Here is a 26,885-nt window from a genome sequence, read left to right on the forward strand (position 1 = left end):
TCCGTCTGATCATCAGTGGAGCTGTATATCAACCCCCCTGAACCAGTCCTTCTCCCCATTTTGCCACTGAGCTGCTGGTTGGGCTGGTGCTATTGTTGAATTTTTGCTGTTCATACTCTGTGTTGCCATCAGCACTTTGATTTAGCTCTGTGTAACTGGTAGATGATTTTCATGAGGCTCTGTAGGGGCTCTCTGCCTTTTTATTTTGCTCTCCTTTTTTTTCTTGTTTTGTGGCTAGCTAGGGAGCGTAGCATTGTCTTTTTTCCATTCTGTAGCCTGAGTGAGACCTTTCTTTTCTAGTTAGTGTGGGATTTTGTTATTTTGGCCTTGGAGACCCTGACACTTGATTTGCTTCCTTTTTTTTTTTTTTTACTATATCAGTTGGTTTATCTCCATTAATCATCTTTTTTGTTAATAAATGGTTCTCCTTGTCACACTTTGTAAGTGTTTCAGCTGCCTTTTTCTTACCATTTTTACAAAGGGTTTTTTGTCACCTGGTTATGTTACTCCTTGTGTTCCCCTAGACATTAGAGGTCGTAACATCTTCACCTTTACCACCCTTTTATTTTAAACAGTCTCAGAAAATGAAACAGAATTTCAGAGCAACGGAGGAGCTAGATGAGTCTAGAGGATCTTGTAAATATACAATTTCATCTTTGCTCTAGAAAACTTTGCAATTCCATTAAGCACCTAATGTTGTATTCTTTGAGTTGTTTCACTGTACAAAATCATTCAAGAGTCATTGTTAACATGCTTTGAAAAGATTACATTTACATTACATTTTTCATTTAGCAGACACTTTTATCCAAAGCGACGTACATCTGAGACTGATACAACACAAGCAAGGATCTAGTCAATAATAACTAATAGAACCTTGACTTTTATAAGTTGATTAAGTTAGACAGAGCACAGTTATTGATGTTTCTAATGTCAACATGCATTAAATTGTAGTTATGAATATTTATTGATAAGGGGGCGATTTGATCATAAACGTAGCAGCCAAAGCAGATGATTATAGACAAGAACTTGGTTTGGTTTGAATGTGAGTTTATGATTCTACTTTCCATTACCGGTCAATACTGTAAATTAAAATGTATTATTGGTCAACTTTATATTCTAATATCACATTACTATTTTATTGTTTGAATCTTGTGATAGTGTATTATTATTATTATTATTATTATAGTTAGTTCAGCACTGGGACTGGTGTGTCATGTGTAACATAAGCGCCCTCTGCTGGGACCCAAACTCTGTTACTGGTCTGTTTCTCTGTGGTAGGTTGATGCATATAAACTCAGTTAAAAACACCTTAATAAGTTTGTTTTTGTTGGTAAAAGTGTATTGTATGTACTACCAATGACCACAGCAAATGTTTTTTATGATGATGTGCTCGCTTGATTGATTGATTTTTCAGTTTCTTTCATTGTTTCAGTGTTTTGTGGACTTTGTTACCATGAAGCTGACTGTGTGAGACCTGATATCATTTTGTTATTACCAGAATAAACAGATGCTTAAAGCCACATGTGATGTTTGTGCTTCATTCATCACACTTTGCAGTAGAGCGTTGTGAATCATTAGGATTTTATCGATACTCCTTATCAGTTTGGTTCCCTTACTGGTTAATTTTTATTAATAAAGCACTGCTTTTTAAAAATATTATTATAAAAAAGAATAAACTGAGAACAGGATTAAAATTGATTTGTATTTTAAATATAACTAAATATTGTTTCTAGAGCAGCAAAAGTAGTGTTTACAACAGCAAAGTCACTATATAGACTCAATAATATCTCACTGGAAACTAATCTAAAATGTCAATAACAAAGTTCAGAAAGAAGACCTGCCTGCAGGTACCGCTGGTAGAGGGAGGTGGAACAGAGCAGGTGGACTCAAATACAGGAGACATCAGGCACAGAAACTGAAGAATATCTTTATTTAAGCTCGAGTGCAGGCAGAACTAAACTGAACTGAACAGAGCAAAACTAAACAATGCAAAGAAGAACTAACAGAGCAGACTGAACAAAGGATCCAACAAGACTGAACTGAAAACAAGGACTTAAATACAAACTGAACTAATGAAACAAAAAAGGAGCAGGTGGAAAGACACAAGGGCAGGTTGGGAGCTGACTGGCTGGAAAGACACAGGGAGCAGAGCAGAGCTAAGGAGACTGATGCGGGGCAGGTGTGGAGGGAAGAGCAGGCTGAGGAAAACAAGAAAAAACACAAAAAGCGATAACTGCTGTGGGCTGAGGACACATCAAAAATAGAACTTCACCATGAGCCAGATAAAAGTCCACAATATAACCATGCACAATCCTCTTCATATATAAACCGTCATTCACCAAACTGTCCTGGAATTACACAAATATAACTCAAATAAGTGTACATATCACACTGAGAAAACACAGCAAATAAACTTAGGCATACATTGCCAACCGAAGAACCTTTACCAAAAAGACTAAATTGCTGTTGACAAACAAGAACAAATACACAATAAATCTGTTGAGCTGAGTGCTCTGCATATTAAGGCTGCATGTAACATAAATTGGACTGAAAGACAACTGTTGCTATGAGTTTTAGTTCATTCTTGCACTTAGTTACTATGAGAGTCAATGTAGAAAGCAACAGCATCTCAAGTGGTCCCCAAATATAATGTGAAACCTCTCTTATCTGTCCTGCCCCCTCTCAGCCCAGTCTTAAATAGGCAGAAAACCCTGAGGACATCTGTTGGACTGATGGAGGGACACTAGACTGGGACAGAACCATAACAGGAGGGGCTGGTTTGGGAGGGTAATGTATGTGTGCTGTGTTTAAAGTTTTTACACATAACATATAGGAAAGCCTTTTTAGGCAGATAAAACAATAGAGCAATAAGACAATAAAACAGGCAATAAAACAATTAAAATCACTTTCCTGTCCATTTTAAGTAGTCTAGGAAATCAAACTTTGATTATTTGCCAGCAGTAGTTTACATGAATGGAATGTCTTCCGATTCAGATTGAGATCACATTTACAAATTTAAATATGTGATTTAAAGGTTGGTTAAGCACCAAATCACATGAACTCCACAGAAGTCAAAAACTGAGATAGCAGCTACTAATATATGCTAAGAAAGCTGCTTCCCCCTTTAATTGTGTGGAATATTTAAGTGAATTTATGTTTGTGACAAAATGAAAACAAATTATTTCCACATGATCCAGTTTTATTATTCTGTTTTATTCAAAACATTGACCTGTAATAAAATTCTGTTTGTGGTTGCAACTGACATATTTTAATGTCTTCTTTTGTCTTATAGACAGTAAAAACAATCCCAAAATAAGAACAACAACAGAAAAAGTTCCAGAAATAGTTGAATTGTTGGATTCAACAACTGTGATGTCAGGAGGGCGTGAGGTGTTAGAGGAGTTTTCAGGCTCTGTGTGACGACCTGATGAGTACTTTGTTTGAAGCAAATTGAGACTTTAATGTCCCTGATCTTTCTGATGGCTGTTCAGTCAGCAGCAGAGATGGTAAACAGGTTTAGATCAATGGGTGAAATAACATTCTTCTGGTTCCTGGTGTCACAAAATGCTTTGTTCTTGTACTAAAGATAATATTTCACAGGACGTAGTTGTAGTCCATACCCAAAATAAAACTTGACACAAACTTGAAATGAAAAGGATACTGATGCACGATAAGGATGGTGCATGCTGCTCCTCTACCATCTATATAAAACCTGCAGTGCTGCTCAATTCTTACAAAACAAAATGAACTAAACTTACTTAATTCTTAATGTCAAAACAAGTGTTAGAAGTAAAAGGCACCCTGTGGAGTTTTTATGAGTTTTTCCCCATATTGTTTGTCTATTCCGCTGATCTACACGTGGCTGCAATGCATTAAGAAACGCAGCAAGACACCAACAAAGGCAGGGAAGAAGAAGACGGCAAACTATTATACATGGATATAAACAATGTAGGGTTAAATACTTTAAAAATTGTCTTGGCAAATGTTTAATGAGGGAGGAAATACATTTTACACTTCTGTTAGACCTCAAAGATACACACAATGTGTTTTGATGATTTAAACATAACTGTTATTTGCTCACAAGAAAACTCCACGGGCTTCCTTTAAAGTCAAACTCACAAAAACAAACTATTTTTGTGAGTCTAGAAAACTTTTTTACGAAGGTGACATCATTTAGGAACTACATGCAGGCATTAAAGCTAAAGCTAACTAAAGCTAACATGTCTTGATTTTTGTCCATGAACATCTGTATGTGGATTATTTGGAAGCACTGTTCATATCAGGTTGTATATTTCTCAAGTGTATTTTTTTATGCATCCAAAAACATCAAACCAGAAGTGATGCAAAAATACTTTTTCTGTTTCTTTTCAAGTTTTTTTTAAATTTCATTACTTCATCATAATTCACATAAAATATCTGGATTTATATGTTTAAACCCAGCTGGTGTTTAACAGTGAGCAGTTTTGTGTTGTAGGTAGTCAACACTGATGTCTCGTACACAGGGGTGGATCTATCAGGGTGGCGTGGGGTGGCAGCTGCCACCCCTAAAAATGCCTTGTCACCCCAGCTGCCACAATCTAATTCAAAAATATATAAATGAAAAGTTGTGGTTGGTCAAAACCAATGTCCAAGTGCAAGTGAATACAACGAGATAACACCAGCTGCTGCTAATCGTCCCTGTAACTGGCAGCAGCCCGGTTTTCTCCTGACCCCAGCAACTTTCTGAGCAGCCTCTCATGGTCCCGGTGTTATGTCACAACTGGTTTTCAAGCTAAATGGTTTCCATACCTAACATCAGCAGCTGTGGACTGCCTCTGTCAGCAGATTTGTCACATATTCACAAACATATCTGATGATTTTCAATGCGGATCCCGTGGGACCCAATGCAAATCTTGCAGGAGAAGGTGGTTTTAACTTTGCTGCGGGCGGAAGCGAGCAGTCAAAAAATATATTGCGAGTCCCAACATTTAGCCTGCGCTGCAGGCCAACTCTCACAGAGTCGGCATGAGTGCTCAGTCAGCGCTCCTCCTGGTGCTCCCTGATACAATCTTACAATTTCATTTAGCAGATGTTTTTATCCAAAGAAACGTACATCTGAGAGCTGATACAACAAAAGGAGGGAACAACACGGGAGTGCTATAAAGCTAAGTTTAAGTCCAATAGGATGTAGATGCCAACAGTCATCGCACAGAGGCAATACATAGAGTGCATAGATTGCTAAGAAGTAATTTTTTTTATTTATTTATTTTTTTCTCTTCCTTCAGTCCATCAAGTACAGAGGTGTTCACAAAAGAGCTGGATCTTAGTCTTTTCTTTAAGTTTGAGAGGGACTCTGTGGATCAAAGAAAGTTTGGTAACTTGTACCACCACCAGGGAACTACAGAAGAGAAGAATCTAGCCAGTGACTTAGGGCCCTGTTGTGGTGGTGGTACCAGGTGCCTTTCATTGGCAGAGTGTAGTAAGCAGAGGGAGCGTAGACCTTGATGAGGGAGTTCATGTACACGGGAGCTGTTTTAGTTGCTGTTTTGTAAGTGAGTGTCAGGGTTTTGAATTTGATGCGGAAAGCAACTCGGAGCCAGTGGAAGGATATCAACAGTGGGGTGAAGTGCTGTTTTGGGCTGATTGAAGACCAGCCATGTCGCTGCATTATGGATCATCTGTAGAGGTTTGAATTTACATGCAGGGAGGCCCGCCAGTAAGGAGTTGCAATAGTCAATCCGTGATATTACAAGAGCCTGTACCAGGAGTTGGGCTGCATGCTGAGAGAGGTAGGGTCTGACCTTCTTGATGTCGTACAGGGCAAACCGACATGATCCAGTGATTGAGGCCACATGAACCTTGAAGGTTAGTTGGTCATTGATCATGACACCCAAGTTTTAGGCAGACTTTGTGGGCATGAGTTGGGTTGATTCGAGCTGGCCGCTGATGTTTTGTTGTATAGAGGGACTGGCTGGGATGACAAGGAGCTCAGAGGAGAGGTTGAGTTGAAGTGCCGTTCTATTATCCATGCCAAGGCATGACGAGATCCAAGCCAAGACTGTCTGGTATTTTGGCGGGAACAACAGGAGAAATTGGGTATCATCAACATAGTAATGGTATGAGAAATCATGTGAGTGGATGATTGCGCCAAGTGAGATGGTGTATATTGAGAAAAGAAGGGGACCAAGCACTGACCCTTGAGGAACTCCTGTGGATAAGCCGTGCGGTTTGGACACTTTTCCTGTCCAAGATAAAATATCTACATGAGAGGTAGGACATGAACCAGCAGAGGGTGGATCCTGAGATACCAAGCTCAGTGAGTGTGGAGAGGATTTGGTCGTTATCTGTATCAAAGGCAACTGACAGATCTAGCAGCAGGTGCTGACCCACCACAGTCTGCTTGCTTCAATGGTTGCTTTGAGCTAAGGGGAAAGACAGAAAAGCAGACTGTAAACTTCGCACCAGGCAAAGAAAGAGGAAAACTACCAATCTTGCAGCTAGCAAGCTGGCACATCAAGACACAGGCCTCACAGATGACCAACAACAGGTCAATGATGCAAGGAAAACGGCCATCATAAACCTGGAGCTCAAGAGGCTCAACATCGACATTGCTGCACTGCAAGAGACCAGACTTCCATCAAACAGTAGCCTCAGAGAACAGGATTACTTATTCTTTTGGCAGAGAAAGGAACCAGAGGAACATCAACTGCGGGTGTTGGTTTTGCAGTAAAAAACTCCTTACTGTCTTTGAACCGCCATCTAAAAGGCACAGCCTGGATCCTCTCTCTCTGCCTACCAACCTCCTCAGGCCCAGTGAACATCCTGATCGTTTATACTCCCACACTCTGCTCCTCAGCCGAGGCAAAGGACAAGTTTCATGAGGAGCTTGAGACCATTGTCAAAGGGATTTAAGAAACAGAATATCTGTACATGTTCAAGGACTTCAATGCCTGAGTTGGGGCAGACTATGACTCTTGGTCCCACAGCATTGGCCACACATCGGCAAGCTGAATGAGAATGGGTGGAGACTGTTAGAGTTTTGCTCTTACCATGACCTTCGCATAACCAACACATTTTTCTCCACCAAATCCCACCACAGAGTATCCTGGCTGCACCCCAGTACATCACTGGCACCAGCTGAATCTCGTCATCACCCGGAGATGGGTCCAATAGCTATTGGCTGGACCTTCGTCAGAGCATCCAACTCTCCACTGACTGCAACATTCCCGCCATGTACAAAGAAAGTCTCCAGCCCAAGTGTCACCAAGATCACACCCATAAAGTCTGCTTCAGGTGACATTATAACAGACTGAGGTAAACAGATGGGCAGAGCATCACCAGGAGCGCTATTCAAGTCGACAGCAGTCGAGAATATCAACCTCCTGCCTGTCATGGAAGAGCTTGACCTTCAACCCTCTGTAGGAGAGTTCAGCAACGCCATCTACTCCCTAGCCTGCAGTAAAGCTCCAACTGCAACAACTACCACAGAATGTCCCTCCTCAGTATAGTTGGCAAGGCCTTCACTTGTTTAGTACTGAACAGGCCACAGTCACTTGCAGAACGAGTATACTCTGAGGTACAGTGTGGATTCAGAGCAGGAAGATCAACAATTGACATGATCTTCTCACTAAGGCAGCTTCAAGAGAAGTGACGCAAGCAGAGGAGGAAAGGCCTCTTCACCCTTCTACAGAGGATTGGATGCCCCCCCAATCTCCTGGGGATGATTACATCTTTTCATGAAGACATGCAAGGCACTGTCCAGTATGACAGCTCTTCCTCGGACCCATTCCCAAACAGGAGCAGAGTGAAACAAGGGTGTGTGCTTGCCCTGACACTTTTCGGTATCTTCTTCTCCTTGTTGCTGTCTTACACCTTCAGCCAGTCAGATGACGGCATACACCTCTACACCAGAAGCGACGGAAACCTTGCATGTCTCTGAGCAAAGACTAAAGTGTGGAAGTACTGATTAGTGAGATGCTCTTTGCAGATAATGCTGCCTTGACAGCACATGCTAAGGAAGCCCTACAATGACTCATAAGCTGCTTCGCACATGCATGCAGAGAACTTGGTCTTGCTATCAGTCTCAAGAAGACCAACATTATGGGTCAAGACATTAGCAGCACCCACAGCATCTCCATCGGCAACTACACCCTTGAGGTGGTGGAGGTCTTCACCTACCTTGGCTCCACCATCTCCAACAACCTCTCCCCTGACACTGAACTGAACACACATATTGGCAGGGCAACAACAACAATAGCCCGCCTAGCAAAGCGCATCTGGGACAACTCCATTCTGACCACCAATACCTGCATGCTTAGCATGCTGCTGTATGGAAACAAAGAATTGACTCTTTACTCCCGCCAAGAATGCAGACTCAATGCCTTCCATTTATGCTGTCTCAGAGGGATTCTGGGCATCACCTGGAAGGGCCACATTAAACAAAAAAGTTGTAGCACAGACGGGAATACAAAGCATGTTCGCCTTGCTTGCTCATAGGCACTTGAGCTGGCTCAACAGATGGAGACTCGCCATCAAGACAGGCATCGAGAAGAGCGAGAAGAGAAGAGAGGACCTGTGGGAAGAAAGGAGAGAGCGCAGATGACAAAAGGCAGAATCAGCACCCACAGAGTCAGGCATGGACTACACCTGCTGAAACTGCAAGAGAGACTGCCACTCAAGAATTGGGCTGTTTAGTCACATACTCCATTGTCTTGTGAGACAGAAGGAAGCCAACTTAGCTTAAAACATATTCTCATTATCTCAGCTGTGTTAGCTAAATGCTAGCACACTGATAGGCTAAACTAAGACGGTGAACATAGTAAATATTATATCTGCTAGACAACAGCATGTTAGCATGCTGACGCTGATACCAGACCATAAGTTGGTCCATACTGTGACATTTCGTCTACATGGCTGATGGTGCCTCTGAAATGTATCTGTCAGCTCTAAAATGTCTTTAAAATGTCTTTTTTGTCAGTGAAAATGACCAAAAGTATGATAGAAGTTATCCTTGTACAACAAACAATCCAAAAACAAATACCTATAAAACAGAAGGCAATTTATTTATTTCTTCTTTGGTAATTTTACAGGAACAATACACATAAGAAATGTTACATATGATATATTTTGGGGAAAAAAATCTCTGTACACCTGAATACATGACAGATGCGTCAGAGGAAGGTGCAACTAATACAATGAAAAGAACTCCAGCACACTGTCTCGCTTACTGCTGGAATATTTATTAAATCACTATGTTTTGGTCTTTCTGACCGTCATCAGGTTTATGGGCAGTATCACAACACTTCTATACATACACTGTATGTATAGAAGTGTTATGATATTGCCCATAAACCTCATACACATCATAACTGTCTCAATCATCCAATCAGAGGGCTACAGATTAATTTAGTTTTACTGATGAACACCTTTAACGAACCCCGAGCATACGTGTCACCATCCAGGTTAGTCAGAAAAAAGCATTGGAAAGACTAGAAAAATACAAAATGACACAAGGGTAACAGTATATCCATATAAACCCCAAAAACTCAAGAATAAAAATAACAAGTTCCTCAAAAGCAAAAGAACTGATATATCATAAATCTTACAATGCTATCAAACATATTGCAGCGGAAACCCATTCTATCCAAAAAGTCAAAAAGGAAAGATAAAATTAAGGACAAAAGTGGCAATTAGTCAAAAATCTTGCAATATCATCATAAAATAAACATTATATCTACCTCCAAATGGCACCAGATTGTCACAAGTCAAGGATGTAAGGTGTTATTTATGCAAAGCCGAAATAAGGGCCTAAATGCCAATTTATCATTGATCTATACAGTCACATATAATTTAAATTACTTAAGTGTTATTACAGAGGCTATATGGATAAAATAGTACAAAGAACCATTACTCTTAATCAGTGCATATATGTTTTTCATCCAAAAAGCACAATGTAAGGATAGGAAAAACCATGAATCTAGTCATATTAATAAAAGCATGGCAGAACAAGGAAGTCTAGATTTTTTTGTTGATACCAGCTCCAGAATACACTAACTGGGGTGGGTATTTATGTAATCAATATAGCCTTCCACATGACCAACTAGGTCTTTATAAAAAATATTAAAATGATTATATTTCAATATGCAAATATAATCATGATAAATATATGATATATGATAAATAAAAAGACATTCAGTTTCAAGAATTCAATATATATATGTTGTCGTCAGATGCAAGATCAGAAAATTGTACTTTCAGCATGTGCAGTGCATGCAGACTATTAGGACTGTTAATTAAAAGATTCAATATCACTTTTCACATAAGTGAATAATACTACACAATTTATAGTAGCTAAGAGATAATACATTCTAAAACTAAGATAATTCCACCATTACTACTGCTACTGCAACTACTGCAACTACTTCCACTATTACTACTGCTACTGGTACTTCCACCAATACTATTATAAAATGAAGATACTCCCTTATATAATTGGTCCTCTTGGAAATAGGACTCATCACTCCAGAGTGAGATGATGAGAGGCTCTCCTCTTTGCTTCAGCTCGAGCTGTAAGAAGAGCAGAGAGAAGAGAATCTTTTTATTTTCTTTTTTTTCTACTTTTTATTTTGATTTAAATCCACATAAGTGGCATTAAAAAGTTTTAGTTACTTTTACATGATTTTTTCAATGAGATGCTACTTTATACTTCCACTCCACTACATTTCAGAGGGAAATATTGTACTTTCTACTCCGCTACATTTATTTGACAGCTTTGGTTACTTTTCAGATGAAGATTTGACACAATGGATAATATAACAAGCTTTTAAAATACAACACATTGTTAAGGATGCTGACCCTTTGGAGGGACCCGACCCCTAGGTTGGGAACCACTGGACTAAACTAGCTAACTGTATATAAAGTAGTGTAAACTAGCTCCACCTCCAGCAGCTACAACAGTAACATGCTGCTCTAACACTGATGCTTCACTATTAATAATCTAATGATGTCATATATAATAATATATCAGTCAGAGGGACCAAACCACTACTTTTACTGCAATACTTTAACTACATCAAGCTCATAATACTTATGTACTTTTACTGCAATACTTTAACTACATCAAGCTCATAATACTTATGTACTTTTACTGCAATACTTTAACTACATCAAGCTCATAATACTTATGTACTTTTACTGCAATACTTTAACTACATCAAGCTCATAATACTTATGTACTTTTACTTAAGTAGGATTTTTCATGCAGGACTTTTACTTGTAATGAAGTATTTTTACATTGATGTATTGCTACTTTTACTTTAGTGCAGGATCTGAGTAATTCTTCCACCACTGTCCAGAGGAGAGCAGGGTAAAAAGGTGGTGGTGGTATTGGGAAACACAACTCTTGATTTTTGGTCCTAAGACTTGAATTCATGATTATAAGCTCTGAAATGGGTTTTGATTTTAAGTTAATGTCAACTTGACATAACATAAAACTGACAAACCAATCTAATTATTATATTTAAGTTAATGACAACAGATAAGTTGACTTAACTAAACTGATAATATGAGTTTACAAAGTGCTGAGGTTTAGCACCAGTGTCTTGACATTTAGTCTTTGCAGCGTCTGACCTCTGACCCCCTGTGGAAGAGGCCAACAGAAAACATCATCAATAAAGGGATCAATATATTCTGATATTTTAAGGGTTTTCTGAGGTGTTCTTACCTCGAGCCCACCTTCGGTAAATGATTACACACACAATGAGGATGACATTGTAGAGGATGAACAGCAGGATGGTGTACAACAGGCGCAGAGACATAAGAGGAGGAGGAGGAGTGGTAGGGACACTTATGGGCTGAGTTCCAACTGTGAGGAAGAAAAGTGCGTGATCAACAATTAGGCTCAATTTAAGGACATTTCCCAAAAAGTCATAAAAAAGTCCCTCTTAATTAATTCCACATTAGTGCCACAGGAATATTCTGTAAGTTGCAACCTAACTGTAGCTGAAGCTGTAAACAGAACCGCAATCCCACACATGCTCAGTTGTGTCTGCCTTACACAGAACTACTATCTGGAGACTGAAAACGTGATCGCTGTTATTAGTCTTTGGGGCCGTTTCTAAACAAACTTATTTCGAAGGAACATGTCACCCAGTGCACTGGTGTGGCTCATTGACATGATTTTAATAGTTTTTGGATTACAGAGGTCTAAAGCACAGGGGAATAAGATATGCAGGCTTTGGATACACACACACTTGTTAGTAGATCAGAACATCACTGGTTTGGCTCTGCACATGAAATTTGTTAACAATAGAAGAAATATAAAAAAATTACCAGGCTCATCCTGTAACAGTTCTCTATATTTTCTGTACATTTGATTTCCCAACATTAAGGTCTAAATGGTGTTTTAAAGCCTTATCCACACTGACAGGAATAAAGGTTTGGTGGGAAAATACTGAATACTTTATCTGTTGGACACAAAAACACTGGGAGAAACTTAAAAAATAACCAAATGTGTTCTTTTTTTAAATAAGCAATTGTAAATTTACAATTTAGAGTTCATGAACCTCAGACTTAAAATACAGAGGACATAATGTCATTATCCTAAATGGTAGCTACAACCCTTAAGACAGTCTGCCTGCAGGGCTCCTCTGTGGGGATGCTTCCAGTACAGGCTCTGCTCTCAGGGCAGCTGTACTGTCAGGACAAGAAATGCCATCAAAATAAAACAAAACACACAAGACGATACATTTAAATGTCAGGCAAAAAGATATTAAATAATCCTGCCATGCAGTAACGTTATCCTATAAATTTTTTTAATGTAGCGACATACATCTGTCAACATACTATGTGAAGTGATTGACTGCCAATATAACAATACATATTGATTCAATAATTATAGGCCCTCAATGCAGTAGTATTATTTAAATATTGAATGCATTGATTTATTCTGTCAGTGTAGCACATTGTGATTAACTCTGTCAAAATAGCAATATTTATTGATAGATTCGAAAACAAATAGAGCCTATAGCTCATTGATTCAACAAGTATTGCTTGAAGCCTCTCTTTCTCTCTCACAGACACAAACACATGCACTGTTCTCCTTTTATTCACAATGTCTGAGTCATCATTTCTCTTTTCAAACAGACTATTTAACTGTGATCAGTTGAATTTAATATGAAAAGCTGACAATTGATAGTCTATTTGATCACACTCTTTTTGGATGTATTTACCTTTACAGACTCTAGTCTATATATTTATTGATATATGAGAAATCTACCAAAACAAGCTTTATATTAATATAGCATATAAGGAAATGTTTGTTTTGTGTGTGTGAGATTGATTTGATGAGCTCACACCAGACACGATTAATGGCCAAATGGCCAGCGCAGGACATTGTGGTGTATTTTCATTAAATGTCATTGGTGTGCTTAAAGACAATATTAAGCTATGCAGATTGATTTTATAAGTTTATAAGCAATAAGGGCTAGTGTGATACAATTTGTATTGGTGTAGTTATAATCTCATGAACCATATTTAATCACAATGTACGTATAGAGGCACGGTAGAAGAATCATAATCATACACTGGAGAAATTTGAGTGTGTTAGTATTACATGTCACTTTGCTTGGGTCTGCATTAAAGTCTTCACCTTTTAAAAAAAAATACTCTCTGGAGGAGATCAAGAAGTAAGGGTGTAAAATGACTAGAATAACTTATAAAAAAAAATAAGAGGCTAGAAGACAACTTGGCAATAATGGTGTAAAATGATTCCCAATACTTAGAATTGAATATGCCAGTACATATCCTCAAACAGCTCAAAACCTGTTTTGAAGAGTTTTGACCAACAACGAGTGACGGAGATAAAAGTAACATAATAATTGGTCAAAAATTAGGGAGGGTGGATGAGAAGGTGTGACCTAAGCCGACCCAAGGGCATAAAAACAATGCCCCAAAGAAAAAACCTTCTGAGCGATTTGGTTCGTTGTAAAAGTGCTGATTGCTCCCCTTTTTTGCCGGCATTAAAGAACACTTTGCTGCTTGGACCTCTGACTCCCTTTTTATTTTCAAGAGAGAGTTTTTTGCTCTGGTACCTTTTTCTGCAACAATTTGATACAACAACATGAGATTTAAAAACTCCATATACTGTGAAATACAGAGATTTATCTGGCCATGATTGGCTTAACTAGCATTGTGTGAACTCGTCTAGTTTAAAACAAGGTTTAAAACAACTAAACATGAATTGCCAAACAAGTCACGGTCACATTTTCTATGAACAGCTCTTTAGAACAACCATAGTGTCTTCTTCTACTGTTTTTTATGTGGATCAAAGAAAAGAAAAACAACATATTATTTACTGTCCTGACAGTGGAGCTGCTGCAAGAGCACAGCCTGCAAAGGAACCGTCCCCAGGAGACCTGCAGGCAGACCTCTTTCCCAACTTGCTGCACTATGGTGCTTTGGCTCCACACAGTGGGTTTAAACTCAGATCACATAATTTCAGCTTCCAAAGCAGCTAATTTGTGCCACTACAGCTGACCTCCTCCTATCACACACTCTAGTGTCTACAGGAAGCAGAAGATCATCGTCACCTCTCACTGCCAGCCAGCTCTGTGGTGACTCTCCTTTTGTGGGGTGTTGGCACTTGTAAAGGCCTTCATCAGACTTGGAAACAGGTCGGAGGGTCATCTTTCCTGCAGGCTGAGACCCGATGAAAACACCATTTCTGTAGAATGAAGCAGAGAAATTTGATGTAGATTTAGTTTCATCTTCTTCCTTGTAGGAACACAGAAGTGTCACATCGTCTCCCTCTGTCATAGGAAGTCCAGGGCTCTCCAGGATCACAACACCAGCTGAAATATAGAAGAATAAACATCAGTATAAAATTCCATAATTGAGTTATTTTATTCATTAATAAAAGGGTTTACATTTAGTATTACCAGTAACAGTGATGTTGACGCGGTTGCTGCACTCCCCCCGCTGGGACTCACACCAGTACAATCCAGTGTCTGACGGGAAGGCATGCTGAATGATGCAGGAGGATTCACTTGGGATTCCCCAGCCATACGTGCAGTTCTGAGATGTCCTTTTCGAGGTGTTTCTCCTCACTATCCAGCCGCTGGAGTTTGCTGGTGCCTCACAGCTCAGAGAGATTTGGTCATCCTGAAAAAACTGAGATCTTTTGGGACTGATGCTCAGTGTGGCTGCAGGGGTTTAAAATGGAAATAATTATGAATGTATTTAAATTTTCTTCTGTATAGATAATTCATAATCACATGCGTACAACCTGCTTGCTGCAGTTATATTGTTAAGTGCAGTTAAGTATTGATAACATTTAAAGCTGCATCATTCTAGCCTATGATAGAACAACACATTATCAATTCATGCGTATGTGGTTGAAAATTAATTTAATTGGCTATATGGAAACTAGGTCTCCATTTATGAAGTCAAAGAACTAATAGTATTCCGTCAAATTCACTCATGTATCTTGCACATTTCTAGGTCTATATTTTTATTCAGGGGATCTTTGCATGATTTACAGTTCAAAAAACACCATATTTATCTTATACTGGTCCTTTGCACAACCCCTCAGTTTAGCTTCAGTCTTAAACAGGCAGTTTTAGCTCCTGTCTCTTTAAGAACCCCCCCTCCCCCCGTCCCCCCCGTCACCCGTCCCCCCGTCCCCCGTACCCCTCCCCCTCCTCCCCCGTCCCAATGAGCCCACTCTTTTCTGATTGGCTAGTTTTTCTTGTTCCTTACTTGAAATGTCAACTTCTTAAATACATCCGTGCATGTTTAAGCCGACATCCAATCCGAAATATGAGAGTGGATCCCACAAACAATACATGGAAAAACCTTAGCAACAACCTAAGCAATAACCTTAGCAACAACCTTATTAACCAAGGCTACAGAACCTACGGCCATTTATGGGCATATGTGACAAGACAATGTCAGTTCATCAGCAAGATAGAAAAAAAATCGCAAATGAAGCGTTCAGACCCAGTTGAAGCCCTGACTTTTGACTTGCAGGGAGCATTTCTGCATACACTCCCCTCAAGTTGTGGAAGTTTGACCATGTCTAGCATCCAACATCATAACAGCATATAAATGACAGAAAATTACTAAAAGCAGAATATGCCCCCTTTAAGATTAAATCTTATTAATTACATCATCGTTTTGGTTTTACAGCACATTGATCATGCCAAAAGACTGTTCAGTCTCAGAGCTGTTAACAAGCTTCTTTCCAAGTGCAGCAGGCAAATTAAATTTAGTTGTTACTGCTATAAGATTTTCTCAAACAGATACCTCAGTAATCAACAGCCTACACACTGCTTGACTTTTTTAAATCAATTATGTTATAACAACATATAAATGAAGAAAATCATCAAGGACTTCAGACCAAAGGTTAGGCAGATCCTGGTTGATTTATGAGCAAGCTACGTGATTTAGAAAGGAGAAGTCAATGAAAAAGATTAAGTAAATAATATGCTCAAGTAGTTGGTAGATGGGGAAAAAGAAAGAACAGGAGGTAAACATTTTTAAAAAGTAAAATTTCTTACAGAGCATCAGGCAAAGTGATGTGAGCTCCATGTTGTGTCAGTGCAGTCTGTCTTCCTCTAAGTCTATGCTTCGCCCTGCAGTCTACCACATCCTGACCTGACACAGGAAATCATCAAAGCCAGGGGTGAAATAGAAACAACATAAAAAACACTGATGATCCACAACAAAGTTAATAAATTTTGCAAACTCTCTTGAGCTCAGTATTCAAAACCTTTAAAAAGTAATCAACCTTGGCTGTAAACAGATGTCAGCGTTTTTTTAAAATATTCAGTTATAAAAATATTCTTTGGGAAGTTATGATTTCATTCTGTGTTGTCAGTTTGCTGATGATCTTCTACTGAGTTTAACCAAATCAATTCCACTTGCTGCTCATCTGCATGAGAACAACAGTCAACCTCATCATAATATAGGCCGTTCTTGTCACAAAAAAACACTGGTTATCAGCTACGTCACATTTAAGTAAAACAGGATATGAAGTAACCACATAAACAACTTCAACAAAGACTGCAATAAAAGACTCAGACTGCTTTGATCATTTTAGACTGATTTTGTGATTATTTTGACCCAAACCATGATCTTTCATTAAACCAACCAGACTTTAACTACAGCAATGCCAAGTCATATAACATCATTATTTCTTAACAGTGATGTACACAGAAAAATATTCCTGCCAATAGAAAAAACAGATTAGAAAATGCTCCTATGTGTCGTTCTGGAGTCACATGGTCAAACCACGTATTTGGTCATTTAATTTGGAGGACTTGTTGGACCAAAAACCATTGTCATTGATGTAATTTAATAATTAAACACCGAAACCTCATCGTACTTCACCACAACAACACTAGCAGACAATGACGTGACATCACTTCCTGATTTCATGTCTATGTCTGGGAAATGAAGGTCTGCATGGTGTCCACCCACCATCAGACTGTTTCTCTGTTTTCTCACTGTGTATTGTACGTCCATCTTTAGTCAGTTACACCTCAGTAATGTCATTTATTTAGTAAATTAATCAATAAGCATTGCTTTATGAGAAGCTAGCTATAATCAAAGTGTTTTCTTGTCCTACCTGTCACTTTGAAAGGCAACAGTAGGCTCTCAGTGGCAGTCCTGGCTGCTTTAGTGCCCTATACTGTAGGTGAACTTTCACTCTCTCGTTGTTAGAGATATGTATCTTTTACTACCGCTACTCTTACAAATGCTTCTTATTGGTCTGGTACTTTATCAATACTCTTATCAGTTCAGAACAAGATTAGATTTTATTTATATTCTTAATATAACAACATTTTGTCTCCAGAGCAACAGTGTTTTAAAAAGGAAAATCAATAACAATAGGCTATCTTACTGGAAACAAAAGTAAAATCTAAATAACATAAATAATATTCCTGACATCAAAACATAGAGTCAGTTTTGAATCAGTTATTCATCTTCCCTCTGCAGCGAATGTGGATTAACTGCCTGAAGATACCCTATAATTTTACAAAGGATGTATGCCATGTGTGGACTATGTCGTGGAATACTCTGATTGTTTCTCTTTCTTTCTTAGTGAGTGCGTTTTTTATTGTCTATGCTGAGTTTTGTGCACATGCTACAAACCTTCGGAGCCCCTAAAGTCCCAAAAGGTGATACTTTTTTATCTTTTGAAAACAAGATCTCGTAAAACAAGAATTTCTGGCAGAGCTGTTGTATTGGATTGCATTAGATTGCACAGGTGTTCCCATTGACTGTATATAGATATGGACAGTGCACCTCCACTTCCCACTGCTATGCAAAAGTGAAGCCAAAATATCTCCTTTTTGGGAGCTGCCATTTTGCTTGTGTGACGTCATTTGGAGCCAAAGTCTGCACAGTAGAGTCAGGCGGCAGGATGATGGCCGGCGGGATACGCTCCATCAGCTGTTCTGTCATCTGACGGAAGTTTGAAAGCGGCTGTCATAGCTGTCAATCATGACGTCACGGTCCCTTTTTATATATCGACCAATAACTAATGAAAAACAAACTTATCAGAAAAATGAGCACATGAACATACAGACGGGTGACAAATTAAAGGAAAAACCGGTACAGGCTTGAATGCTTGACCCCTACAGTGAGGGGATCAAGTGGCTCTGTTATGCTTTGGGGGGCATTTTGCTGGTATGGTTTGGGTCCACTTGTCCCCTTAGAGGGAAGGGTCACTGCAAATCAATACAAAGTTGTTCAAAAAGATATTCCCTCATTTGGTGTTTTGATGATGGTGGTGGAGAGCATCTAACAAGTCAGTCCAACATCTCCCATAGGTGCTCAACTGGGTTGAGATCTGGAGACTGTGAAGGTCATAGCACATGATTCACATCATTTTCATACTCATCAAACCATTCAGTGACCCCTCGTGCCCTGTGAATTGGGGCATTGTCATCCTGAAAGAGACCACTCCCATCAGGATAGAAATGTTTCATCATAGGATAAAGGTGATCACTCAGAACAACTTTGTATTGATTTGTAGTGACCCAACGCTCTAAGGGGACAAGTGGACCCAAACCATACCAGCAAAATGCCCCCAAAGCATAAAAGAGCCACCAGATCTCCTCATTGTAGGGGTCAAGCATTCAGGCCTGTACCCGTTTTTCCTTGAATTTGTCACCCATCTGTACATGCAAAGAAGGTACAAAGCAAATTAACATGCATAACAAAACCATATCAATAAAAGAGAACCCAACACAGATGCCGATACCACAACATAAGCAAGTCAAACTAAATATTTAACTCAAATCACTGGCGTGTGACATAATGTCCCTGTAAAAAATGACCAAGTAGACCATTAGGAAGTTTAGAGCCAAGCTGGGCTCATCATTCTGAAACTTTAATGATTGTGAACCATTAAAGGATTAAATGTTTCACACTTTCCTTAAGTTCATCAGGTCTGCAGTTATAATTAAGATTAGATTTTAAGATCAGATTTGTCAGTAATGAAGAGTTAGTGTTTCACATGCTCTAAGTTATCAGGTCTGCAGTTATATTCAATAAGCTATTCATGAAAAGAATTTTAGTCTGTATTTTGTCTGTTTATAAATGGATTTTCATTAGCCCCTGCAGCCCCATTTTTCGTCCTTTATGTGCAAGAGCAGCAAGAATTTCGTTGTATGACATTCTAGGGTGAAAATAAAACTTGATCAGCTAAGATCTCTCCATTTTATGGTGGCTGTGTGCATCAGAAGTTGGTAAGCTGCATGTTAGAGACACATATGAATTTATAGGTCATGGTTTCCATTTTGTGGTTGTTTTGTGTGTGTGCGTGCATGCGTGTGTGTGTGTGTGTGTGTGTGTGTGTGTGTGTGTGTGTGTGTGTGTGTGTGTGTATGTGTGTGTGTGTGTGTGTGTGCAGGTGGGAGGAGCTCAAACAGCTGCAGAGGAGGAAAAGGCAGAGAGGAGAGGTTGCATTCTGTATACTCGAAAATCCAATTAACAATCCAATTGTGAATAAAATTAGGCTCACACTGCAGCTGTAAAGATTGGTCTTAGTTTTAAACAAGTTTTGTTCCCGATTTAAATATTTTTTGTTTAAAAAAGGCTAATCTTTACTATAACCTACCAGAGAGCACATTTTGAGCTGAATAATGAAAGTAATGACAAATGAAGGTTTGTCAGCTGCACGTCTAAAACACAAATTACAACAGTAAATACCAGAGAAGCAGATTTCTGATCTGTAAAAGAAAAGACCTAAACAAGATTTACTGTAATACCTTGAAGAGGAAATACCATTCTCAGGTTAAGACCATCATCTGCTGGTATGTTGGAGAAACTGCATCACAGGAACATACAGAGAATTCAGGTGAAAGTTTGAGTTTGATCCAGGAACTATATTGAAACTGATCATAATACTTTAGGAAATACTATTGACAATATCTACTGAAAAAAGAAAATTGCCAAATATTTTGTATTGTAAAAGTAATATCTGTTAACGAGGGATCTGGAGAGAACAGTGTTCCTCTGAGGGATTTTAAAGTTTTACTTGCTGCTGTTCTTCATAATGTTTGTGTGTCTGAGTGTGTATGATGATTGTTTTTGTGCTTGTGATGTGAATGAACCGTCTTATTGTGATCCTGTGTATCTGTAACGTGTATTAGGGATGTGCAGAGGGCCCGGTATTTGTATTTGTATCTGTATTTGTTGAGGCAACAAAATTATTTGTATTTATATTCAAATCGAAAAGTGGAAAGAGGCTTAAAAATCCTGTTTTTGTTCTTATTACGCTTTTAATTTTAGAAAATTAAAGTGTTACAATAAGTGTTCATGAATAAACTACCATAACACAGAGACAGCACAGTGTGCAGGGAAGAACTTCAAAGGCGATTATTGCCCTTTTCATTTATTGCCTATTTTTTTTTCTTCCTGAAAACAAATCATTTTTTAAAATATTTGTATGAAACAAATATTCGTAAAAAAAAAAAAAAAAAAAAAAAAAAAAAAAAACTATTTGTGCTTTGCCAAACAATGTATTTGTTTTCGGGCACACTCCTATCATGTATATGTATGTATGTTCTCAGAGGGGTGTACTACAAAGCAAGTTCAACATACCCAGGCTTTTTTTGTGTGAGCTGGCTCGACAAACTGCGATCAGAGATAAGTGGTATCACGATGGTGGTTATGAACTTTCTTTGTTAACCCAGGCTTTCTGCTTCAGAGTCTGTACGCGTCCCCATGAAAGGGGCGTTTGGCGCGTCATTTGACGCTTTTTCCACGTAAAATGGACCGATCGCGTGCCGCCTGCTTCAATCAGGAGGAACAGATCATTCTAATGGAGAGCTATGAAGCAGAGAGAGGAATGCTGGCAGATAATTACTGATCGTGTGAATTTGGTAATTAAAAAAACAATTCGTAATTAGTTAATATACTGATTTTATCACTCATTGCACTCTCCGTGCCTCCCACACCCAGAGCTCTTAAACTCTGAAATTGATGCAGCAGATTTAAACATTATTCTCAAGAAGTGCATTCAGGTCTGACTCCCATAATGAAGGATCAGTGGAAATCACTTTAGTTTTTGGCCAAATCAAAGTTAAATTAATATTATATATTTAATATTATCTGTGATAAATACCAATAGACTAATCAATTTTATTCTATTTTTTTGTTCTTCATTAGTTTCTTGTTTTTAATTAGTTTTTTTTCAATTTGAAATACAGTTTGATAAATTGTAACAAAATCCCCTCCCACAAGTAATCCTAACCTATTGCACCATTACAAATTTACAATATGACATATCAAATCAATGGTAAGTATGATAAAAGACTAATCAGTTTTCTAATCGATGTTCTAATAGCTGCAGTAGCAGCAGTGTTAAACGGACTTGGCAGCAAATCATGTAGTCAGTGAAAGGACGGCGCTTTTTATTGCCGATTTAAGCTGAAACTCGGAACATAACCAGGTTAAGTTTGCAGTATAAATTACCATGGTGATGTAGCAGGTTAAAAGAGAGCCATCTTTGTGACATTGAAAACCCTGACTATGCTAAACCCACTAATCTCGCTTCGCAGTACATCCCTCAGGTCTCTCTGCAAAAGAGATCTTGATCTCAGTCAGATTTCCTGAATAAAGTTTAATAAAAGCTTTTCAGTGTCAAGACATGAGCTTCTGAAATTATCAGTTTTCAATACCTAATAACAGACATAAACCTAATTCTGTTAATCAAAAGGAAGTTGCTAAAGTTGTTTTCTTTCTCTAAATTTCATAATATTATTTTAGATATGATATTTATATCATATTTTAGCAAAAAGAAAGGTTTTGTCATGGACTCATGGTTTTGGGACTCTGGTCTGTTGGGTCATTTGGTTTTGCTCATTTATGTTGTCTGACTTATCGTTGAATGACTTTCTTACATTATTAGTTGGTTTGTGGTGTTGGGTATCTAGGTTTACATATTCTGGGACAGTTTAATTTCTGCTGGGTTGTAGTTTGAGTATTAGTGTGTTCTGGGTTTTGGTTCCTCTGTGTTCCTTTACTCCTCCTCACACCTGCCCTGAAGTCATCCTCGTTAGTCCTGCCCTGCTCCCAGTTTCTTTCCCAGCCTGCCCTTGTGTCTGGTCCTGTTCCACATCCCCGTATTAGTTCAGTTAGTATTTAAGTCTTGGTTTGGAGTCAGTCTTTGTTGGATCCTCTGTTCTGTTTTTATTCAGCCTGTTCTAGTTTGTTCAGTCATGGCTCTGCTTTCAGTTTTGCCTTTTGAACCTCCAGTTTTTGTTTTTTCCCCGCACACTTTAAATAAAGTTTTCTTCAGACCTGCTTCGCCTACGGTCTCTGCATTTGGGTCCATTCCTGCTACTTTCGTGACAAGTTTATTCAATGATCAACGCAGTCTCATCAATCTGCGTACACTTTACACTTTAAAATTGCATGCAGTGCAGAGGCCACGCCACGTCCGATTATGCGTGCAGGTGATATGTCAATCCTTAACTTCTGTGGAGAGCCAATGACGTATTATATGAATTATGAGCCATCACTTAGCTCCTCCTGTTTTCAAAACGAAACTTAAATGTTTGCTTTCAAAGCGATTCAGACAGCTCTTAAACTCTCAAAAAAAAATTAGTTTTTCACGGTTTCCATCGCTAAAACAGCAGATTATCGATATTTTGATCGACGCAGTGTGCAATGAAGAGGGAAATTGGACTGTTTTTTCTTCTACTGATCTCAGCCACAGGTAGGCTACTAACTTGAATTATATCAAAATGTACATTAGTATGTTTTATTATTTTAAGTTTTTTATATTTGTTTGAATGATTTAACTTTGGTGGCACCTGGTTTCATCACCCATGATGTGATTTCCTCACGGAAATCAAGAGTTGGGCGCGTCCTTCTGCCTTATCTAAATCGCATTTTATCCCCTTCACATCTTATGCAGTTTGAACAAATTCAGATTTCATTTAATTTAGGAACTGTAGAACTACCAGGTAAAACAGAAATGTTTAAAATATATGTTATGTAGCTAACTACAATTGGAGCAGCACGCTTTAAAAAGTAGTGATTAAGATCCTTGCCAACCAATATAACGATAGTATTCACGAACAAACAAATTAATCAACCGGTCAATCTGTGCATGTCAGCTTTACTACTGAGTGATAGCATTAGTTTACCAAATAATTACTTACTGATGTCAAAAAGGATCTTTGCTCAGCTTTAAATACAAAACTTTCTTGTTAGGGACGTTGTTTCTGACATTTGTGACATTTTTGTTATCTGATACTGAAATGACAATTAACCAATGAACACACATTAGCTAACACCTTACTCCTGAAATTTAGATAGAATCACCTAACTGATGTTGTATTCAACAAAAACATAATTAATATTTAAATCAGGTCTCCTGTGTAGATTTACTGTTTTAGAGACCCGAGAGGACCACTGGAGACTCTTTCTGTTATTATTGTAACGTGAGGGTTCGGTAGGTGGTAATTTGACACTCTTCATGAGAGAAAATAGCAGAATGGAGACAGGTGACTTTTTAAGCAGCACTTTACTCTAGCTCCCGGCATCAGAGACATAACAACACTTCCTCGTCTTTTAGGCACATGTGACTAAATCAACCAATCATAAGCTAGACTGAGGCAGATCCAACTGTAATGAGGTAAAACCACAGAAGCAGATTCAATACTGTTTCAACCTTAGCAGGGTGCTGATGCAAATATTTGAACTTGTAAATATATAAATAATACAGCATCGATATATAAATAATTAACTGTGTGAACATTGTAAATACATATTTTGTGAATTAACTTGAATGTATAAATTAACTTCACTTTTAAACCTTACATTATTAATCATCTCATATTATTATTTTTATTTTTTAAACTCTCAACTTGTGTTTAATCTTATGTCAACCCTTTTAAGTAAAGTCAGTAGCCTAATCACAATGCCAGCAAAGTATGGAATCCAAAGGGGGAAAAAGTTTATGTCGTTGCCTAATTAACCGTAGTATCTCATTTGACTTTCTATATCTCATAATTACAAGAATGATGAGTTTGTTTTTTCTTGATGAAAAAAGTTTAAGGTGGTTATGAATCATTGCTATGGACACTGAGGCATGATGACATTACCTTATTTAATGCACTTTTATTTTGAGACAGTGGGGGATATTAATCTCACTGAGTAATGTGGAGGGCATTATGCCAACATTAGGCAAATGTCTGTCCGTTGAGAACCAGTTAAACCAGTAGGATGGGATGCTTCATGGATACATGGGCTACAAGCTTTCAAAATTTGTGCCCCATATAAAGATGCTACCATTTGATAACAGCTATCAGAGCACAAAATAAATAATGATTTAAAAAAAAAAAAAAAAACATTTGGCTGAAATTCCCAATCAGGTCACATAATCTGATGGTTCACAAAAAACACCAAGTAGTCATAATTAGGCTAGTAGCATGATCAGAGGATGAGTTGTTTTTATGTCCTTTCATAGAAACATGATGTAATGTCTTAGTTGTTGTGTCTTTTTTATTAATTTTTACACATCCACAAAAATCAGACTGCATAGAAAAATATGAGGGGGGAAGATGCCTCATTTTGCCTCAAACCACAAGGGCACATCTTGTCCCAGATGTGAATTAATGGTTCCTCATATGAATCCACTACCTGGATCACCAAAATGTTTTTCTTTGGTTATACAGTTGTTTGTTACACCAATCCTGAAAAAAGAATGAAGAAAAACTAGATCAAGTTATCTCAAAATCTGTTGATTTGCAGATTTCTAAAACAGAAGAAAGTAAGATGAGGTAAAGTAGGCAATGAAATAAACCTTTTTTTTTTCCTTTGGTAAATGCAATGCACTTCCATACTTTGTTGGCATTGTGTTTACTGACTATACTGAAATAGTTCAAAATTTTAATAGAATATTAATAGAAATATAAAGAGAATTTTGCCTCACACAGGCAAAATTTCTAGTGTGACAGCTGTGACCAGACCATGTGGATACCAGACCATCAGGTCAGGTATCCACCATCTCTTGCTCTGTCACTCTTCATTAAAATAGCCCACTTTTTTAGAAAACAAACCTGGCAACTCTAAAGATCTTACCGGAAATACTATGACAAGCTGAAAAGACAAGATCATTGAAGATTGTTAAAAATACTGGTTGGGATGATTTAGCATAAAGGCCAGAAACACAACTCCAAATGAATAATAATGTTGAACTGTAACTGCTAAATAAATATGAAGATGTTTGCTAACATGTTTCTCATATCAACTTAAATCTGCAGGCGGAACTTTAACATATAAATGAACATCCGTTACATTCAAGCCCTCACCAAACTACTTCACACAATGCTGATCAAGCCTGTCACCGTCAGATAAATCTCTCTGTAGTTCACAGTATACAGAGTTCTTAAATCTCATGTTGGGGGCGACATTCTCGCCTTGGCCATTTGGCTGTTAATCGTGCAGCTCTTCAAGACTTTCCAAATGTCACTGCCTGTGAGGAGAATATAGCCTTGGTTCAGGGGGTTTACAATTGGCACAGCGATACAACATCCTCTGTCTTCAGACCTTCAATTCAGAAAAAGAAAAACTCCTCCTAAAACATTCCTTTAACAGGGAAAAAATGGAAGAAAGCTCAAGAAGAGCAACAGAGGAGGGGTCACTGTCCCAGAACAGACGCACATGTATGTGCTGTCCTCTATACATGAGTGAGGTATTTTGACAGCCAGATAAACTCCTTACTTTCACCGAGACTCCATAGACAAGGTTGTATTTTGCCCACAGGTTTATTGGCTAAGAAAAGGTAAAACTGAACACAGATACAGAAGGTGTGATTACTTAAACTGCATTGAATTCGACAACAAGCTATTATATGCTTAGCTTATTAAGTTATCTTCTAAACTAAATTATTTTTTGTACTGATTGTATATAAACATGAATTACAATAACAATGGAGCAATTAAATCTCCGGACTACTGTAAATAAGTCTATAAACTAGAGGAAATATAGCTGTAGCTATCGTTGTGTATTAACTAATACAGGATGAGGCTAACATATATTATATACTCACAAAATGATCAAATATATGAAATGAAATTCTAGAAATGCACTTAAGCATAAAAAGCAAAGATACATACGGACGATGCTGCCATACACATAAGATGTTTGCAGATGGATGCAGAGTAACCAGCTGCAGGTCTGCGATACTGTCTGTTAGGAGGCTGAGCATTAGCTTCCTATTTCCTGTCTAATCACATGACGTGGAACATGGAATAACGACTGAAAATACCCCAGTCAACCACTAGATGGTGTCTAATCAACAATTTAACAATTTAAATACAACCGTAACAGAACAATGTAATAGATGTTTGTACAGAATAGACCAAATTGCAAAATTACAGTAT

The 26,885-nt window shown here is 38.2% G+C and overlaps 2 protein-coding genes across 4 annotated transcripts in view; one reads left to right on the forward strand and one right to left on the reverse strand.

Moving 5' to 3' along the window:
* LOC122974260 (butyrophilin subfamily 2 member A1-like) overlaps positions 1–26,885 on the forward strand; it is a 90,707-nt gene that overhangs the window by 61,535 nt on the left and 2,287 nt on the right. For 2 of the 3 annotated variants that reach the window (XM_044342280.1, XM_044342281.1), the window contains exon 1: positions 22,612–23,209. The exons of the other annotated variant lie outside the window; for it this stretch is intronic. In XM_044342280.1, the coding sequence (XP_044198215.1) occupies positions 23,161–23,209 (49 nt within the window). In that variant the 5' untranslated portion in view covers positions 22,612–23,160. Of the gene's footprint in view, positions 1–22,611; positions 23,210–26,885 lie in introns of those variants that run through there. 3 annotated transcript variants of the gene reach the window in all.
* On the reverse strand, positions 9,058–26,684 carry LOC122974223 (sialoadhesin-like). The gene is made up of 6 exons (XM_044342208.1): positions 26,619–26,684; positions 16,536–16,632; positions 14,916–15,179; positions 14,568–14,828; positions 11,702–11,842; positions 9,058–10,545 (listed from the first exon to the last, which is right to left on the reverse strand). Exons 2-6 carry the CDS (start codon positions 16,564–16,566, stop codon positions 10,496–10,498), a joined length of 747 nt encoding a protein of 248 aa, XP_044198143.1. The 5' UTR covers positions 16,567–16,632; positions 26,619–26,684; the 3' UTR covers positions 9,058–10,495.

This window comes from Thunnus albacares, chromosome 22 (assembly GCF_914725855.1).
Source record: "Thunnus albacares chromosome 22, fThuAlb1.1, whole genome shotgun sequence".
NCBI lineage: Eukaryota > Metazoa > Chordata > Actinopteri > Scombriformes > Scombridae > Thunnus > Thunnus albacares.

Bases quoted from the DNA above. Each gene is read 5' to 3' on its own strand.
- LOC122974223 (XM_044342208.1), bottom strand. From the start codon at position 16,566: ATGGAGCTCACATCACTTTGCCTGATGCTCT. The intron at 14,829-14,915 runs GTAATACTAAAT...TCTATATTTCAG, and splicing joins CGTCAACATCACTGTTACTG to CTGGTGTTGTGATCCTGGAG. The intron at 11,843-14,567 runs GTGACGATGATC...TCTTCCTCACAG, and splicing joins GAGCTGGCTGGCAGTGAGAG to TTGGAACTCAGCCCATAAGT.